This window comes from Cynocephalus volans, chromosome 1 (assembly GCF_027409185.1).
Source record: "Cynocephalus volans isolate mCynVol1 chromosome 1, mCynVol1.pri, whole genome shotgun sequence".
NCBI lineage: Eukaryota > Metazoa > Chordata > Mammalia > Dermoptera > Cynocephalidae > Cynocephalus > Cynocephalus volans.
The window spans coordinates 92,685,488-92,706,416 of NC_084460.1; the positions used below are offsets into that span (position 1 = coordinate 92,685,488).

The 20,929-nt window shown below is 36.0% G+C and overlaps 1 protein-coding gene across 1 annotated transcript in view; it reads right to left on the reverse strand.

Moving 5' to 3' along the window:
* The window catches only part of WDR49 (WD repeat domain 49), a 123,175-nt gene that overhangs the window by 93,212 nt on the left and 9,034 nt on the right, over positions 1 to 20,929 (reverse strand). The window contains 3 exon segments of the mRNA XM_063103562.1: positions 153 to 330; positions 1,220 to 1,396; positions 5,144 to 5,584. Coding sequence (XP_062959632.1) covers positions 153 to 330; positions 1,220 to 1,396; positions 5,144 to 5,584 — 796 coding nt within the window.

Consider the following 20,929-nt stretch of genomic DNA (forward strand, 5'->3'; position numbering starts at 1 on the left):
CAGAGTTCAGGCCAAAACCTCCAGAGAACCAATTATTGGTTTCTAGACTTAGACGTTTTGTGTGCAACATTTTCATCAAAGAGTATCAATGTAGAAGTCAAAAGGGAATTCTTTCATTACAGTTTTCTTTCATTACTGTTCACATTCAGTACCTTGGCTGACCCAATCTCCATGATGAAGTTTATACTGTAATATACGGCAACATTTGTGACATCCACAGAGCAGTTCTGCCCAGTTAATGGTCATGGTAGTTTCTTCATCTTCACATGCACTAGCAGCAGGTCATTCAAACAGGGAAATTCAGGCCGCTGTGAAAACAATTGTTTGAACCTTGAGAGAGACATTGAAAGAAAAACAAACATGGACAAGGTAATTGCTGTAAAAAGATTCTGTGTTTTTTAAGATTGATAAGAAATATTGAATTGATAAGAATTTCTTTGATATCATTTAAAGGTTTTAGGCAATTACATTAAAAGACAGAATGACTATGAGGTTGGTAAAGAAATTACCAAGGGCAGATTATTACTTACTTTTAAGACACACTGGTCATTAAAAAACAGTAAGAATAAAATGCTTTCACAATTATGAAAGGAAATTTCCCAAATTAGACTACTTCAGAGGTCACAGGCATATCTTAGTGTCATTCAGTAAGGAATAATTTTTCACAGGTTAGGTGGAATTTGATAGGAAGATGGAAATCATTGTATCTGATGTACAAATTTCAGTGCTGCCCTTTCTAATGCATCTGTCCTCTTGTTACATGATACAGAAAAAGAGCTCTTCCTAGGAAGCTGGTACTGAGAAACCCAAAACCTTATGAATGAAAATCAGAATAATTAAGTTGAAAGACTTATGAGGGATAAACTCAGACATTTAATATTAAACATTTATTACTATTGAGATCTAATAGATCAAACATCCCATTGTGAAAAAAGTTAGCAATATTTTTTTCTAAATGAGGAAAATGAGACTACACACAGGCAAAAAAAAAAAAAAAAGAAAGAAAAGAAAAGAATAAAGAAAGAAAAACACGACAAAATTTCATTTTATAAGCAAAAAGAGGAATTGTGACCTAATCCATCTCTTCCATGCTCAATATGTGTGACCTTTTAATCTATAATGTAGTTCAATCAGAAAATCATTGCAATTTAATTTCTATTTGGGGCTACATTTTGATGTATAAATCCATAGTATTCAATCTTATTCTTTCCTCACTTACCTTTCCAGTTATAGCCCCAAAAGAAAGAATTGATTCATTGGCATCAAGAGGATCATACCAATAATCCATGCAAATTGGTGTTCCTTTCAGGGCTTAGAGTTTGTACTGACAAGGAAATTCTTCTTTGGACAGTGGATCACAGAAACAAATTTCTTTACTTGTAAAAGCCACTGCTATCTAAAGTAGAAGAATAGAAAATCAAAAAGTATTTCTGATGGATTTAGTAAAATCAACATGCAAAGCAGGCATGCAAATCTAATCACCAAATCAGACACTGTTTCCTGAAAGTCCTTAACAATATTACAGAAGTATAGCATAATGGCACAAATGTATTTTATTCTAACTTTGGACTCTAGCCAGGAAAATACTTTTCCCATTAAAGGCATTTGAACATCCTTTTCTTTCCTATTTCCACTCCACACACCCACCAACATTCTCCATCTATGGGAGACCAGATGACTAATCACATAGTAAAGACAAGACACAGAGAGCAATAGCATCACACAGTCATTTACAAACCATGTTTTACGAAGAAAGCAAAGGCTTTCACAGAAATCAATTAATTAAAACTCTATAAGTAGCCTGATCATAAGTCAGGTAAAATATTAAAGGCTATTTTAATTTAAAAGGGTAAATGATTTAACAACATAAAAATCAGTCAGTAGAAACTGTCTCTGTGAAATCCCACACATTGGATTAATGAGACAAAGCTTTAATTCAGCTATTATAAATATGTCCAAAGAACTAAAGAAAGCAATGTCTAAAGAATTAAAGGAAATTATGAGAATTATGTCTCATCAAAGAGAGAATATCAATAAACATGTACAAATTACTAAAATAAAGAACCATTCTGCCAATCTCTGCCGTTTAATTGGAGTGTTTGATCCATTTAGATTTAATATAACTACTGACATGGTAGGATTTACATCTGCCATTTTACTGACAACAGAGCCCCAAAATATGAAGCAAAAAGTCAAAGAATTGAAAAAAGAAACAGACATTTCAACAATAACCATTGGAGATGTCAGTACCCCACTTTCAATAATGGATAGAACAACAAGGCTGACAATCAACAAGAAAATCAAAGACTTAACAAACACAATAAATCAACTAGATATAACAAATGTCTTTAGAACACTCTATCCAAAAACAGCAGAATGCGCATTTTTCTCAAGTGCTCTTGAAACGTTCTCCAAGATAGACTATACATTAGGTGATAAAACAAGTCTCAATAAACTTAAAAATTCTGTAACCATCTTCCAATCAAGATGGCAAAATAGACAGTACCCAGTGTCACCCTTTCCCCCAATCAACCAATTTACAACTATAAAAAAGCAATGACTGCCAATCTGGGATCGCTAGAGCTCAAGGGAAGAGGAGAGGCCTACAGAGTTCATGAAGGTAGGAAAAGCCACAGTGAGAGAAAGAAAGGATTATTCTGACCATTTCAAGCCCTGGCCACTTCAAGGCTGACACCAATGAGCATGTAGAGCAAGAGCTCACAAAAGCCACTGCTGTGCCCTTTGTATGAATTTGCTTGGAGGCTGCAGGAAAGAAGAGAGCCTTGGAGGCCCCCAGGCCAGCAAGACCACTAACAGGGTTCCTGTGGACCCAGATAGGAAGCAAGCCGCCACAGACAAATATAAAAAGGAAGCCACACAGAGGCTGGTGAGTCATTGCAAGGGACCATGCATGGCCTGTCCCATTGGAAGTTTTTAGAGTGAGGGGGTGGGGGGATGGGTCCACCAGGGGAACATTGGAGAACATCATGGACAGTTGATCTGTCCTCCAATCAGCACAGGCCCACTCAGTGGAGACTGGTCAGGAATATAGCTTCAGGGGGTGAAGTTTGCTGAAAAGAATGAGTCCCAGACTAGAATTTCCACACAACCAGGTGTATCAGACCTCACAAAACCTGGAAGTGATTACAAGGTCAACAATTAAACCCTGAGCTGCACAAAAAGCCTTCCCCAAAGAATCAGCAGCAAAGGAACAATTTAGCTCAACCACAGGGCTCAAGTGCTGGTTCCCACAGGAAGTTGTCCCATTTTAGAAGTAACCAAGGACAGCAAATCAGTTCCAGTGCAGAGTTTAAGTGGTGAAAATAGTGAATAATCCAACACAGAACTGAAAAAAAAATCAAAAAGCCCACAGACCAGAGGCAAAGTTCTGATACAATCAGTTATAGTCTAACACCACCAAAGAACACCTATAAAACTTAGAAGGACCAGAAGTGCCCTGGGCTCCCAAGCTAGTGTGGGTGGAAGGCTGAAGTCCTCAGCCACATCCCTCTGACATCCTCATCCAGCCCAGTGACATCCACTGAGCTGCCACCAGAAGCGCCCCAGGCTCCCAAGCTGGGGCAGTAGGAGATCAAGAGCCTCAGCCACATCCCCCTGATGTGTGCATCCAGCCCAGCGATGACCACCAAGCTGCCACTGGAAGCCCCCTGGGCTCCCCTGCTGAAATGAGGCGGGTGCCATGGGCTTTACCGACACCCCCTCCCTCCTTCTCCCAACCTAGATCCCTCCCTCTTCCCCTCTCTCCATCCTCCCGAACTGCTCTGCAACAACTTAAATGTAATAATAATAATAATAATAATAATAATAATAATAATAATAATAATAAATTTTTTTAAGTTAAAAATTAAAATAAATAATAAATATTTAATCCATTCTTAACATAAACAAATAAATAAGTAAGTCCTAAGGTCTACTAAAGTAACCTGAAAGTTAAATATTCTTTCCTGGATTCTGATTCTGTAATATCTCACTCTGGGTAAGCTCCATCAAGAATCAGTAACACGTGTCAATCAACCAGAGGTGCACCAGAAGTCAATATAGACAATGCATACCATTAAACATTTTTTAATTGCAATATAAGCATGTAGAAAATGGAAATTAATAATGTAAAGAACAAGTTAAAGTGCTGAAATTGGATGCCTTTAAGGAGCAAATTTAGGAACTGAGGAGAGAGCGAGCAGGGGATTTTTGTGGTTGTTGATGTTAAAACAATGTACACTTTAAGAAAAATACAAATAAAATACAAAAAATATATTTTAAAAAATTCTAAGACAATCAGAGGAATATGCATGCTACTGAATATTTAATGACATTAAGGAATTATTGCTATTAACTATGACAGTGGTGTTTTGGTTATGCTAAAAAAAAGAGATATCTTTTAGAAATACTGAAATATTTTCAGATGAAGTAATTTGATGTTTTCATGTTTTGGATCTTAACAAGGCAGAGGTATGAATGAAACAAGAATGGCTGTGAATAGAAAATGATTAAGGATGGATACTGGGTACATCAGGGTCCTAATACTAAAGTGTGTGAGTTTGAAATTTTTCATAGTAAAATTTACCATTGGCTTAATACAAAATATTAAGAATATAGATTCTTTAAGCTGCGACCTTTCCCCACAAAGTGTTTTTCCTACAGTATCTTGCTCATAGGTATAGTTATATGAAGACAGTTGGACTGAGTGGGCCCTATCTATCAGAATTAAGAAGCTAACTAGTGCTAGTCAAAATCAGATAAGCAGTTCCCCTTAATTGCATTGAGCTCTGCCATGCACTGTAATAGCCTCTCAGCTCAGCATATAGATCCATGATCCTGCTGTAAACCATAGAGGAGTAAAGGTCTTATCAGCTAATAATGCAGCATAGCCACATTTGGGACAGAGCCAAGAATCTGAGTCATTATTGGCAGTGTCATTTTAAAACATGCAAGAGAACATCTTGGGAAATTGAGTAGCTCTCTTGGCTCTACTTTTATTCCCTCCAGGTCAGACGAGAGGCACCAAAAGACTAATGCAGCTCTCTGTCACTGCTAGTGTTATACTTTATATTGATCAGGAGCCCTGTGCCATCATTTTCCCCTTTATTTATAAAGCAGGATATTTATTTATAAAGATTTGTACCTTGTTTACATTTTCCAGAGAAACCAGACTTGTCACCCACAGGTGTTTGAGCTTGGTGGCATCTGAAGTGATGGGAATTGCCTCTTGAAGCTTCAGATTCTCTCCCCAGATTCCTAATAAACCTTCTTTACTGATAGTCAGATAATGACTTGAACTTTTTACAAAAATCACTGTTTGAATGGCGTACTTGTGTTTTACTGGGAGGAGTTCGAGGTCTTTCCACGGGGGAAACACAGTTGCCTTCACTCGTTCATCTTTCTCATAAAGTGCTAACAGTAGAAATGAAGTCAGCTTGTCCCAATTAATGAAGCCGTCTTGGGCCACATCTGCTTTGTCAAAGAGCTCCCCATATTCTTCCTTTGTGCCCCAACTAACAATCTCTGTCATCCTCTGCATGAACTCTTCTCTGGACATACAAATGGTTTTTCTTGGCTCTGGGGACTAGAAACATGAATGAAAAATAAGACAACAGTGAAAGCATCGTAGGCACAAGAGCATTGTGCTACCCCCCCACAGGGGATTTATTCAGCAATTCTTCCAAGATACAAAGAAAAATGTCCTTTACTTTATAATAATACTGAAGTAAATTTGGGCTCAGGAGCAAATAACTGACAGGCTAGAAGCTGACATCCTCAATCACAAATGTCCTTATAACTGGAAGATGGAGACAGGAGAGGCAGAGGAGATGTGACAACAGCAGCAGATGTCAGAGTGATGTGGGCTATGAGCCAAGGAATGCAGGTGGCCTCTGGAAGCTGGAAAAACAGGGGAGTATTGTCCCCTAGAGCCTCCAGAAAGAGGGCAATCCAAAGCCCTATAAAACACATTTGGGACTTCTGTCCTCCACAAGTGTAAATCAATGAATGTTTATGTTTTAAGCCACTAAGTTTGTGGTAACTTTAACTTGCTATGGCAGCAATAGGAAACTAAAACAGTGGTTTATAGAAGAAAATGGATGAATCCCTGAACAGGGTTTAGCACAGCCAGTAAAATTACTTCATAGTGAAACTTTAATCCAAGGGCATGAAGTCCACTTTTCTAAATGCACCATTAACAAAGAACAGTGAAGCCACATGCAGTTGATTCTTGCCATCCATGGTAGTTATGTGCTATAAAGTCTCTGTGAACACTAAATTAGTGGATACTGAACCATTTCTCCTAGTAGAAACACAAGGTTTGGTTTCAACAAACCTCTGGTCCCAATATTTTCATCAACTGAACCATGCATAGTTTTTCTTTATGTGTATTCTGTTGAAAGACAACTGATTGAATACATATATTATTAACTTATCACAGCTGAAGTTATGGCCAACTCATCACCTTATAACTCATGCCTAAAAGAAGCTAGAGCATATTTTCTCAGTGAAGCACATCCCAGCTTTCTAGTGCTTGGCAACATGAGGGAGCAGTTCACCACCACACTCAGGGACCATTTTTAAAAGCAGAATCACCAACAAAAATCACAAAAGTGTGGAAAGTGTGGCACTAAATAGCAAAAAGGACACTTTTTTACAGTGTGAGAGCTGGAACGAGAAGGCAGAGTATGTTGCCTTGCTAGACTTCAGCTTGGAATGTGCACATTGGGAGACAAAATTTTTCACTACTGTGCACAGGTCTGCAAAGGACCATAAAACTGCTATGAGTATAGATTTGGGGAATTTACAAATAATTTTTAGGAAGTAGGCAAATTTACAAATACACAATCCACAAATATTGAAGACTGACTGTATTTCAAACACAAGGGTACTTCAAAAAGTTTGTGGAAAAATAGAGTTAAAAGATAATATGAATCTTTCCAGGAACTTTTTCAAGACCCCTCATATGAGTAAGTATATTGCTGTTTAGTTCAGTGAGATTTATGATGAGAGAATCAACTTTTCCTACTTTGTCAGAGTCAGAGTCGGAATTGACAGTCAGCACTGGTGGCAGCAGACTGTAGAGCAGGTCAAACAAATGTGGGTTCCACCAGCAGTTGTCAGAACTACTGGCAAGCTATTTCACTGCTGAGCCTTAATTTCTCCATCTGTAGAGTGGGTATAACAGTATCAATCACAAGAAAATTGTTACAAAGATTAACTGAGATATCATATACATAAGAACTCAGTAATCAGGTGTTTAATAGAAGTTAGTCTAGGCTTTTAATGAACTAACTTAACTTTCTGAGGAATAATTGGTATTGAGCCCTTCGAACCAGTTATAAGTCCATCAATCTTATCTCTGTTAAATTATTTTTAGTCTAAAAAGTTTAGATAGATGGACATTTTTTAGTGACCCAGATTTTAAGTGTAGAAAAAGAAATCTGGTCCTGGAAACACTCCTTCTGGGCCAAAACTGCAAACTGTTTCTGCAAACTAAGTCAATGTTGATCTTTTATTTTAAACTATTTCACGATGACATCCCTCAACCTCTTCTATATATCTTACCATCTCATTAATAAAACATTTTAGAGTCTTAGTGTATTTTCTTCTTCTGAACTAGTAATTCATTTTTATTTCTAGGAGCAAGAAACCACTCAGACAAATACTGAAACAATTTCTTTTTTACATTCAAGAATGTGGAATTGCAAATAGAATGTAAATAAATTTTCTTCCCCAAAGTAACATAAACAATCAACTTACACAGTTTTTTGCACACTGATAATGTCAAGATCCATTGGGAGAAGAGATGAGGAATATTCCCAGTTCATGAAATTTGACCCACCGAAAAGTGCAATTTTATGATATCTCTGACAGTTCTGTTACTGATTGTTCACCCATTAACTTCTTTTGTTTTAAGTTTGAAAATAAAACTGTTATTGCCATGCTTTTGGTTAAAATTTAGGAGTTTTCCTTTACTAAAAAATTCTAACTTATTTCAAAAAGCATTATGCCTCAATGAATATGTGGTTTATGTTCATTAATTCTATTATATGTCAGCTTGAATAAATTAATTAAATATACAATTAAACTATTTGAAGTTTTATTGGAGCTTAAAAGCACAAATGCATTAACTTTTACCACACAATTAATTCTTGCTCTTTCAGTGGTTCCCACTTGCCCTCTGGGACTAGAATTCACTCATTCATTCCATCATGTTATACATATCACACACTGTGGTGGGGAGACTGTGTAGCAGTGTAGGCGAAGCTTTAAGCCTCAGCCTCAGTTATTGTACCTCTAAATAGGGATAATAACCACTTACTCTTAGAGCTGTCATCAGGACTAATTGATAATTTAATGTATGTGTAGCACATGGGAAAATTTAATATGTACAGAACATTTATACCCAATAAATGTTAATTCCCTTCTAAAGGGTTTAAAGAATAGAGGACTATAAATTGAGTCATCATGTCAACAATGACTGTTCTCTGAGAATTTAACTAAATTCATGTGAGAGTGTGTGTGTGAGAGAGAAAGAAAAAAAGCTTTCAGGTGCACATAATTGCTAATTTTAGTAAATCAATCTTCTCTATTGGGGTGTCTAGTTGCTAATCAGGAGGTCCTAAGAGATCCTCAGGGGGTCAAAATATGTGTAGGATACTATTAACAGAATTAGCTGAGGCCCTCTGCTTCTATGACCATTACCATTATAGTATCAGATGCTAGTTTTGAGCTTAAAATGAAATGACTACACACACTGTTTCAGCCTCTCTTCATCAGAGGCATAAATAGAAAATTGTCCTAAGAGAGTCTTGTGAAAGTAAAGTTTACCTGTTCCCAGAAACCATGACTATTTTACATACACAAGATGGACATTTCGTCAATGTGAGTAATCCTAGCTCCTGCCTTATCCTGATCCCTGTGTAGTGCTGCTCTGTGATTTTAGGTGAGCCCATCCTGAACTTCTTGGCAGAAGGTTAACTCCTCAGAAAGGAAGCTAAGATAACCCTTCAATCTAAAAATGAACCTGTACATACCGTGATTGAGTTGCTACAAACTCTCAGTTGGTATTAGGTTCAGAACTGAGTGGCAGAATAATTTATCTTTGAGCCACCACACATATACACATGCATGCATATACACACACATGCATACATATACATATATTTACATTAGTACTAATTTTGTTACCATGTGAGTCTTATGCCTGAATTTACCACATAATATTTGTGTGACCTTAGGCCAGTCAGGGTTTGTATGAGGCTCCAATAAGATAATCCGTATAAAAGGCCATCTTTACATTGAGTGACTCCATTCAGACATTAGTTATTGTTGTTGAATACACATCCACATCAAGCTAAATTCACAAGCATATACTTAGTAAAGAGAGGAAAATATTAGGAATTTAGAAATTTTGATTTCATTATAAAACATACAGCATAAAATAAATTCTCATTCCCTTCTATTGAAAGTTTAATTACTATGGCTTTAATAAAATCTTCTTCCCAATAGACGATTTGTTCCAATTCAAATGTAAGCCTTTCAAATAAAAACTACCTAATAGTAATAGTGTTTTTAAAGATATATCCTTTCACTCCTACTAATCAATATTCTCTGTTTGGTCTTTTTAAGGTAAAAAAAAATTAATACTTCTGCCTCTCTTAGAACCCCTCTTCTAATAAAGGTGGAAAGTATATGAGCCATTAGAAAACATATTCTCACTCAGCTTTTCCTGAGATAACATTTGTAAGTTTATTTTGCTATGACTGTTTAACTATTGAGTAAGAAAATAACCAGTTTATTGTCTCCAATTGTTTTTGCAAGAACTGAAAAAGCTAATATACTCAGAAGGTCTGATTGATTATCTCACTAGGCATAGCTTTAGACCTTTAGAAAATCTTCCTGTCTTACTAAGTCTCTTTCAAAGAATATTATAAAAATCATTCCCTTCTGCCTAGAAAGCATTTTCTGCAGCTCCAGTCATATCTAGTGAGCTGCCTGTCTTTTTAGAAAAAGCATGAACTCTCTAAAATTCCCTTCAGCCTCTGAGATTTGTAAGATTTGGATTTCACTGTAACTTATATGAAAACTGAGCTCTAATCTTAAATGCAAAACTGTAAAAATACATCCTTTGTAAGAAACTTGACAGCCTTTTTGTCATTAAGATGATATCATGTGCTTTGAATTGGCAATATGTGAATGTACCAACACATTTTAAAAACTATTTTTTGCAAAAAATAACCCATGTTTGTTATAGAAAATACAGATAAGCTAAAAGTTAAAATCCTCCATAATTCACCAGACTTTCAGATTTTTTTCTAAACAAACATAGAAACGACTGTGTAATATTTACCAAATGGTGTCATGGTATTCTTATCTTTCTACATCAGTTTTTCCATTTACATCACAGCATGAAACTATGCATCTTACATTATCTACTGACCTTTGTCATCATTTTTAATGGCTGCACAATATTCAACGGAGAAGACATACATTTATAATCCCATTATTAAAAATTTCAACTACTCTCAATGTTTTCTTGTTTTATACAAATAACCCTGCAATAAATATCTCCACACACACATTTTTGCTCAGTCGTCCAGTTAATTCCTGAAGGAAATTTCCTAGAAGTCAAAGAATTTGCACATTTTTAAGTTTTTGATATATCTGGCCAAATTTTCCTCAAAATGGTTGAATAAATTTACATTTCCATCAGCAGAGTATGAGGTTGCCGATACCCAAGACCCTCGCCACGCTGGGTATTACTCTTCTTAAGGCTCATCAATTGATTGCTAAAAAATAATTCTAGTAAGCCTAAATATTTACATGCTTTCTGGCAAAAAAAACAAAAAACAGAGCAACACCTTCCCAAAATAGACGTTCAACTTGTTTTTCAAAATCTGCCAAGTTTTAGAAATGTTGTTTATATATATTTTTTCCTATCTCTCTCCTATAGCAATAATGAAATGAATAAAGAAAAACTTTCTTCTTTTCTCCTACTTTGTAAATAAGGGCTTGCCCAAGACAAGAATATAAGTCCCAGTTTAAAATTTAAAACTATGGGGTGAGCACAGCCCTAGTTGGTCAGAAATCTGGGTATTTTCTCCTCTGCTACAGCCTGGTAGTGGGTTAGCATGTCCATCCATTGGTGAATATTTGCTTTCAGATCCTGAAAATAAATGGCAAATGATGAGTTGCAAGCCACTTGAAAAAAATATTTCCATCCATCCACCCACTGATCTACTCATTAACAAACATATGAGTATACACTATGCAAGGCAGCTTGGGGTAAGTTTATTCATTCATTCATTTAACAAATATTTATCAAGTGCCTGTGCCCTGCCAAACATTATTCTAAGTATTCAGCACTAACTTTAAGCAAGATGGACAAGGTCAATGCTCTTTATATATTTACACTTCATTGGAGAACCTGGGTGTGCTGGTCATATGAATGACATATAGTTCTAAGTCACCAAAAGTAATAAGGGCACAAGCATCACACTAACCACTATTTTTCCTTTTTTTAAACTAAATGTAGCTGTATCAGTCAAGGTTCTCCAGAGAGACAAAACCAATAGCATGTGTATATAAATACATGAGAGGGGATTTATTAGGGGAATTGTCTCACACAATTGTGAAGGCTGAGAAGTCCCACCATAGGCTGTCTGCAAACTGCATGCCAGTAATGTGACTCAATCCAAGCCTGGAAGCCTCAGAACCAGAGAAGCCAATGCTGTTATTCTCAGTCCAAGGCCAAAGTCCTGAGAGCTGAGGGTGCTGCTGGTGTGTCCCAGAACTCAAAGCTTGAAGAGTTTCAAATTTGGATGTTCACAGACAGGAGAGAAGAGTGTATCCCATCTCCAGAGGACAGAGTGAGAGATTTGTCTTTTTCTCTGCTTTTGTTCTCTCTGGGTCCCCAGTGGATTGGATGGTGCCCATCTATATTGAAATCTTTCCCACCTAGTCCCTTCAGGCTTACATGCTAATCTCTTCTGGAAACACCTTCATAGACACACACCCCCAAAATGCTTTACCAGGTTTCTAGGTATTCCTTAATCTAGTCAAGTTGACATTTAAAACTAACCATTACAGGAGCTTTCAAGCATGCTGACACATTCCATAACAGAAATCTTATATGGACCAGAAACTTTCCCTTATTTTGTAAGTATTTTTGCTTTTACTTCAAATTATTGAAATTCTGCAATGCTTCTTTTTCTCTACATGAAAAAATACTTTATGATAGGATCTCAGAATCTTGGGTTTTTTCTCCAGAACCTGCTAGTTTTACCAACCACTTTACCAAAATTAATGTTTCATTTGTCAAATATTTGGCCTGGTTTTAGGGTAATGTTCCGTGACAGCTGAACAAGTAAACACTATCAAAATGCATCCTTTCCCCACCTCTATAATTAAATTTAAAACTAACATGCTGCTTTCTCATACTTCATTCTGTGGTACTTGCCTCAATTTCCCTGACTCACCAAGTGTATTGGTTATGAATATTCATTAGGGTTTGCTGTCAAACCCTGTGAACATCTTCTGGAGCAGAAGATTAGACATGTTATTTAAAAACAGATGTATGAGTTTATATCATCCTTTGCAATTTTCACATACCAATGAACATTCATGAGAGATTAAACAACAGAACAGGAGAGACTAATGTGCTAGCCAAGGTTCATAGTGCTGTTTTTTCCTGATTCAATGGATTTTAGTTGGTTTTAATTTTCGTTTACACTGTGATATTAATATTTCAAAAGCTCATCAATTTAAATGAAGTTAAAGTTTTGTGACTAACAGACACAAACCTGGAAATTCCTATACTGAATTTAAGGTTTAGAACAAAAATTAAACAGTTCGATTTCTTATCTAGCTATTGAATTAGAAGTAAATTGCAGCTGCAGGGGGAAAAAAATCAACAAATCTTTGTCTTTTAAATAAAGATGATCATAACCCCTGAAAAATGTAATTTTTAAAAATTTTTCTCTAAGTCTATGGAAGTCTTCAATTCTCTGCTATAGATCTAAGATGATATTTATTACTATCTTCTGTTTTTGCCTAAGCAAAATCTTACTATAACCGAATACATGTGTACTTTAAAAACAGTTGCTGTCCCTTTGTTGGAAACCATAAGATTGTGGCAAAGAATTTCAAGCATCCAGGGATCACAAATTAATGAAATGTTGGAGCTGGAAGGAAGTTTAGAGAATTTACACCAAATCCTTCATTTGAAAGGAAGAAACTGTTTAACTCTCTGAGGCCCAGAGAGTTAAAAAGACCTCTCTGAGGTCACATAGTTATTCGCTATTGACAGAAGCAAGCCTAGAACCAAAGATTTCCAATTCCTAACCACTTTCACCACACCACAAATATATTGAACTCAACAAAAACTGGTTCTCCCTAGGATAACGCAGTCATCAACAAACTAGAAAAATATGAGGTTGGAGTGTGTACATTCAAATGACCTTGTACTGTTTTGATAAAAGCTACCTACTTAGAAGCCTAAAGCTTTATAAGGATATACTCAATTTTTATATTCAAACTTTGAATCAATAAAGTAAGTATAAAATGACTAAAAAGTCAAAAATATTCTAATCCAGTTTCTCAGGAAAACCTTTTCACAAAATTATCAGCTCTTTCCTGTTTTTACATTCTTCCTAAACCAAAGACACAACACTGCAAGCCATCTCTGGTCACTATCTTCATTTCTTTGACCTGTCATCCTTTCATCCCAGGTATTTAGCAAAACACCAGCCATGCAAAAGCATCTTCTGCACACCTATACCCACAACTGTTAACACTGATGGATAAAAATCACCCAAATGGGCAGAATGGTGCCACTATAATAAAATACATGATCTCCAACTCAGAGGTCCATCTATCACTAGGAATCCTTCTATTTTTCTTTGCTGAATTCTTACTCCTATTCTCCACTTTCTTCAAACTCCTACTCCATCATTTTCCTGTCCATTTCTAACAGAGAAGTTTGACTTCTAATTCACATGAATAAAGGAGCAGAAAAAAGAGAATAAAAAGGAGGGGGAAGGAGAAAAACAATCAGATGGCAACTTCCTCAATGTTCTGCATACTGCATATGACTTGTATCTGTCGTCATCTCCTTCTCTCCTGTGACAACAGAACTTCTGTGTTCTAGATATGTCCTTCTCCCATCTTCTCAATCTTTTCTATCATCCTCTTGTTTTCTATTGACTTCTTTTTATCAGCATTTGAACATGATCAAGTCACTCAAATCATTAAAAAAATCTTCCTTTGACATTGCCATCTGCTTTTAGCTACATTGCATCCTTCTTCTCCTTTCAAAAAACCAACGTGAAGAAGTCATGTTTACACATTGTCTCTGTTTCCTCATCTCTAACTTACTCAAGCCATTGCAATCCACATTCTTTCCTTTCCCCTCCACTGAAGCTATTCTTACCAAGAAGAGTAAAAAACTTGTGGCTAAGCCTTTCAATGGGTTCTTTACAGCTCTTATCTGATAAGGTAAAAATGTATCAAGTTAATGTTTGGTGCAAGAATATCTTTGAGAAAACATCTTGAGATTCCCATTTAGTTGGAAAATGAAACCTGAGGTATGTGCAAGACACAGATCAAGAAAGAATGAGAGCAGCTGCTTCCCTGGAGAAATGTTTGATTCCAGGTCTGGGCCCGGAATATCACCCATGCCAGAAAGCAAGGAAGTGATAAAAGATTGATGGAAATATGTTGAAGGGACACAGGAGCTGGCTTGAAGGAGCTCACATACTCTGATATTCTCAAATTTGAGTATCAGAAAAAATAATGATGGTAACAGATAGTAACACTCTGAATAGTGTACATGAATCCATGAATCTGTAGCAACACTCAAGATACAGAGAGAGAAAGAGAAAAGGGTGAGAAAAAATACGACTCTTTCTTACACAGCAATGCCATATTAAAAATGTATAGGAATCAAAAGAATCTAAAAATCACCATTTTCCTACCACCAAAGTAGTCACTGTTTCCAGCAAAGATCATCAGTCGATGCTCAAATCAGTGGCTGAAAGTTTGTTAAAGAACACTCATAACACACTATCAAAGTATCACTCCACATGTACCTTAACAATAGAGAGCTCTAGCGGATCCAGTCCAATCAAGGGATCCAAGTTATAGCATTACCAAAAATGGAACGAATTGACATAATGTGATTCCAGATGCTAGGCAAGAGATGCATCTCTTATGCAGTACCCTTGCCAAAAATGTTGAACCTAAATCTAGCAGTGAAGAATCAATAAGAAAATCCAGATTTGGGAATGTTCTAAACAACTAGCATAAACTTCAAAAATGTCTATGTCATGAAAGATCAGAAAAAGTATAGGAACTCCTCAAGATTAAAGGAAACTAAAGTGACATGTCAATTAAAGTATGTGATTCTGAATTTGATCTGTGATTTAAAACAAACAAACAAAACAAAACAAAACAAAACAAAAAAACTATAAAAGCCGTTACTGGGACAGGTAATGAAGTTAATTTCCTGAGTGTGATAATGGTATTATGGTATCTAGAAGAACATCCTTATTCTTAGGAGATAAAGATTGAGCTAATTAGGGGTAAATTATCATGATACCTGATACTTATTTTAAATGACCGAGATAAAACTGGGTGTGTGTGTGTGTGTGTATGTGTGTGCAGAGAGAGAGTGCGAAAGAGATTAAGTATAGCAAAATGTTAACAATTTTTGAATCTAGATGGAGGGTATGAGTCTTCACTGTACTCATCTTTCCACTTTCAACTCTTCTGTAGGTTTGACATTTTTCAAAATAAAAAGTTTGGGGGAAATGCCAATTCCTCCTCCTGTGTTCCCTAATTCAATATATTACTACCTAACAACATACCCAATCAGTCAGCACATTCTGTGTGTTATAGCTCTTAAGTATCCCTTCAATTTCTCAGTGTTTTCTGCCCAGGCAGACCATTGTGCCAGCCTTCTAAGGGCCCTCCCTGCCTCCTCTCTCCCTGGTCCCACCACCCATTTCCACCCTTAAACCATTCCTCAAAAATTATAACCTTAGTGATCATTTCCAAAATACCAATCTTTTCATGTCACTTTCATGATTAAAATATGTCAATGTTACCCCCAAAATAGATGTATCTTTTTAACTTGGCTCCTTAAGCCTCTCCTGATATGATAAACCTCATTTTTTTCTGGCTTGGTGATCCAGCCTCATTTTTTATTCTTTTTTCCCTTTGCAGGTGAGTTCTCTGACTCTGCAATGGAGGCCTGATTGCACCATACTGCTTTTTCCCAGCCAGACTTTGCACTTTGTTTCTCTTTTCTAGAAAACTACTCTCCCAACTTCCATTCACCTGTCTGAGTGATGCCTTACCCTCAGATAGCAGCCTAGATGTTACTTTTGGATTTTTGTTTTCTCACCTGTGAAATGAAGGCAGTAAAAATTGCTCTCTTTGGTCTGTCTCTTAATGCTACAACTCAATGGAGGGAGGTTGATAGAGAAACAGTACTTTGTAAAAGGACAAAATATCTATCAAAGGTGCTGCTTAAACATCTAGCAGTGTTTAAAAAATTCAGCCTTGTTAGATATACATCTAGAAAGAGTATCATGGAGTTTTTAAGTTATTAAGGTATACTGACATTTTAATAACATTTATTTTTATATTGAATTATTGTATAGATAAGGTGTCCACAAAGCCATTTTGTATAACTCATCCAACTATAAGCACAGTCCTATTTTTCCATAATTGAGGTCTCTATACACACACAAATACACACTTTTTTTTTATTTTAGAATATGATTATGCACTGTTTTATGATTTTCTTGTATTCACCAAATAGTAAACCTTGGCATTCTTATGTAAGTCTTCCTTATTTTTTTAATAGTTGACTTATAGAAGTATACCATAATTTATTTATCTGTTCATCTACTGATGAAAATTTGGACTTTGCAAATATTCCAGTTTATGGACAATACTACAGTGAATACCTTTGTGCATGTATTTATTTCTGCAGATATCAGAATTCATTTAGGGTAGCTTGAAGGATTGAAATTACTGCTTCAAAAAATATACATGTGATGAATTTAACATTTTATATTTGATATATACTGGCAAATGCCTTCCATAAAAGCTTTGCCAATTTATAATATTAGTAAGAGTGCCCATTTCCCTGATTCTCTGCTAGCAATGAATATTATTGATCTTTTAAATTTCTGCCAGTCTGATGAATAAAAAAGACAACTTCTTTCTTGATCAGCGTTTCACATCAAATTCCAAGTGAGTTTGAGTACTTCTTCACATCATTAGCAGATACTGTTCTTTGAATGCATAAAATATACTAGTACATGTAAATATGTTATATGTAAAATAAAGCTAATGTGATATATATATGTGTACATATATGGATAAAATACATTAAAAAATACACTGGAAAGACACAACATTAAGAGAAGTTATCCAAGGAAGTGCAGTGGCTAAGGCAGGTAATGGGAAGAGGGCAATTTCATATTTAACTTGGATTTTTTACAATGAGAGTAATGCACTACTAAATTTTTTTAATAATAAAGGGATTATTAAGTAGGAATCATAAAAATAAACAAAACTTTATATGGCTGGGTACACCCTTCTGTTCTGTCTGCTTCTCCTCCCTCTAGTTCCAGGAAATAACCCTGCTTTTTTATTTTATTTTATTTTTTTTTTTTTAATTTTATTTTGTCGATATACATTGTGGCTGATTATTGCTCCCCATCACCAAAACCTCCCTCCCTTCTCCCTCCCCCCCTCCCCCCCAACAATGTCCTTTCTGTTTGCTTGTCGTATCAACTTCAAATAATTGTGGTTGTTATATCTTCTTCCCCCCCCCCCCAGTTTTTGTGTGTGTGTGTGTGTGTGTGTGTGTGAATTTATATATTAATTTTTGGCTCCCACCAATAAGTGAGAACATGTGGTATTTCTCTTTCTGTGCCTGACTTGTTTCACTTAATATAATTCTCTCAAGGTCCATCCATGTTGTTGCAAATGGCAGTATTTCATTCGTTTTTATAGCTGAGTAGTATTCCATTGTGTAGATGTACCACATTTTCCGTATCCACTCATCTGATGCTGGGCATTTGGGCTGGTTCCAACTCTTGGCCATTGTAAAGAGTGCTGCGATGAACATTGGGGAACAGGTATACCTTCGACTTGATGATTTCCATTCCTCTGGGTATATTCCCAGCAGTGGGATAGCTGGGTCGTATGGTAGATCTATCTGCAATTGTTTGAGGAAACTCCATACCATTTTCCATAGAGGCTGCACCATTTTGCAGTCCCACCAACAATGTATGAGAGTTCCTTTTCCTCCGCAGCCTCGCTAGCATTTATCGTTCACAGTCTTTTGGATTTTAGCCATCCTAACTGGAGTTAGATGGTATCTCAATGTGGTTTTGATTTGCATTTCCCAGATGCTGAGTGATGTTGAGCATTTTTTCATATGTCTGTTGGCCATTTGGATATCTTCCTTAGAGAAATGCCTATTTAGCTCTTTTGCCCATTTTATAATTGGGTTGCTTGTTTTCTTCTTGTACAGTTGTTTGAGTTCCTTATATATTCTGGATATTAATCCTTTGTCAGATATATATTTTGCAAATATTTTCTCCCACTCTGTTGGTTGTCTTTTAACTCTTTTAATTGTTTCTTTTGCTGTGCAGAAGCTTTTTAGTTTGATATAATCCCATTTGTTTATTTTTCCTTTGGTTGCCTGTGCTTTTGGGGTCGTATTCATGAAGTCTGTGCCCAGTCTTATTTCCTGAAGTGTTTCTCCTATGTTTTCTTTAAGAAGTTTTATTGTTTCAGGGTGTATATTTAAATCCTTAATCCATTTTGAGTTGATTTTAGTATACGGCGAGAGGTATGGATCTAGTTTCATTCTCCTGCATATGGATATCCAGTTATCCCAGCACCACTTGCTGAATAGGCAGTCCCTTCGCCAGTGAATAGGCTTGGTACCTTTGTCAAAGATCAGCTGACAGTAAGTGTGTGGGTTGATTTCTGGATTCTCTATTCTATTCCATTGGTCAGTGTGTCTGTTTTTATGCCAGTACCATACTGTTTTGGTTATTATAGCTTTGTAGTATAGCTTAAAGTCAGGTAGTGTTATGCCTCCAGCTTTATTTATTTTGCTCAGCATTGCTTTGGCTATGTGTGGTCTTTTATTGTTCCATATAAATGTCTGGATAGTTTTTTCCATTTCTGAGAAAAATGTCTTTGGAATTTTGATGGGGATTGCATTGAATTTGTATATCACTTTGGGTAGTATGGACATTTTCACTATGTTGATTCTTCCAATCCAAGAGCATGGGATATCTTTCCATCTTCTTGTATCCTCTCTAATTTCTCTCAGCAGTGGTTTGTAGTTCTCATTATAGAGATTTTTCACCTCCTTGGTTAACTCAATTCCTAAGTATTTTATTTTTTTGGTGGCTATTGTAAATGGGCAGGCTTTCTTGATTTCCCTTTCTGCATGTTCACTATTGGAGAAAAGAAATGCTACTGATTTTTGTGTGTTGATTTTGTATCCTGCTACTGTGCTGAAATCATTTACCAATTCCAACAGTTTTTTTGTAGAGGTTTTAGGCTGTTCGATATATAGGATCATGTCATCTGCAAACAGGGACAGTTTGACTTCATCTTTTCCAATCTGGATGCCCTTTATTTCCTTCTCTTCTCTGATTGCTCTGGCTAGTACTTCCAACACTATGTTGAATAGGAGTGGTGAGAGTGGGCATCCTTGTCTAGTTCCTGTTCTTAAAGGAAAAGCTTTCAGCTTTTCCCCATTCAGGATGATATTGGCAGTGGGTTTGGCATATATGGCTTTAATTATGTTGAGATATTTTCCCTCTATACCTAACTTATAGAGGGTCTTTGTCATGAATGAGTGCTGAACTTTATCAAATGCTTTTTCAGCATCTATAGATATGATCATATGGTCCTTGTGTTTGAGTTTATTAATATGGTGTATCACATTTATTGATTTGCGTATGTTGAACCAACCTTGCATCCCTGGGATGAATCCCACTTGATCGTGATAAATAATTTTACGTATGTGTTGCTGTATTCTGTTTGCTAGTATTTTAGTGAGGATTTTTGCATCTATATTCATCAAGGATATTGGCCTGTAGTTTTCTTTTTTGGTTATATCTTTACCTGGTTTTGGTATCAGGATGATGTTTGCTTCATAGAATGAGTTTGGGAGATTTGCGTCCGTTTCAATCTTTTGGAATAGTTTGGAAAGAATCGGTGTCAATTCCTGTTTGAATGTTTGGTAAAATTCTGCTGTGAATCCATCTGGTCCTGGGCTTTTCTTTGTTGGGAGCCTTCTGATAACAGCTTCAATCTCCTTTATTGTTATTGGTCTGTTCAAATTTTCTGCGTCTTCACGGTTCAGTTTTGGGAGCTTGTGTGTGTCCAGAAATTTATCCATTTCCTCCAGATTTTCAAATTTGTTGGCGTATAGTTGTTTATAGTAGTCTCGAATGATTCCTTGTATTTCAGATGAATCAGTTTTAATATCGCCTTTTTCATTTCTAATTTTTGTTATTTGAGTCTTCTCTCTTCTTTTTTTTGTTAGCCATGCTAATGGTTTGTCAATTTTATTTATCTTTTCAAAAAACCAACTTTTTGATTCGTTGATCTTTTGAATTGTTTTTTGGTTTTCAATTTCATTCAGTTCTGCTCTGATCTTAATGATTTCTTTCCGTCTGCTAACTTTAGGTTTGGATTGTTCTTGTTTTTCTAGTTCTTTAAGGTGAAGTGTTAGGTTGTTCACTTGCCATCTTTCCATTCTTCTGAAGTGAGCATTTAATGCAATAAATTTTCCCCTCAATACTGCTTTTGCAGTATCCCACAGGTTTTGGTATGATGTATCATTGTTTTCATTAGTTTCAATAAATTTTTTGATTTC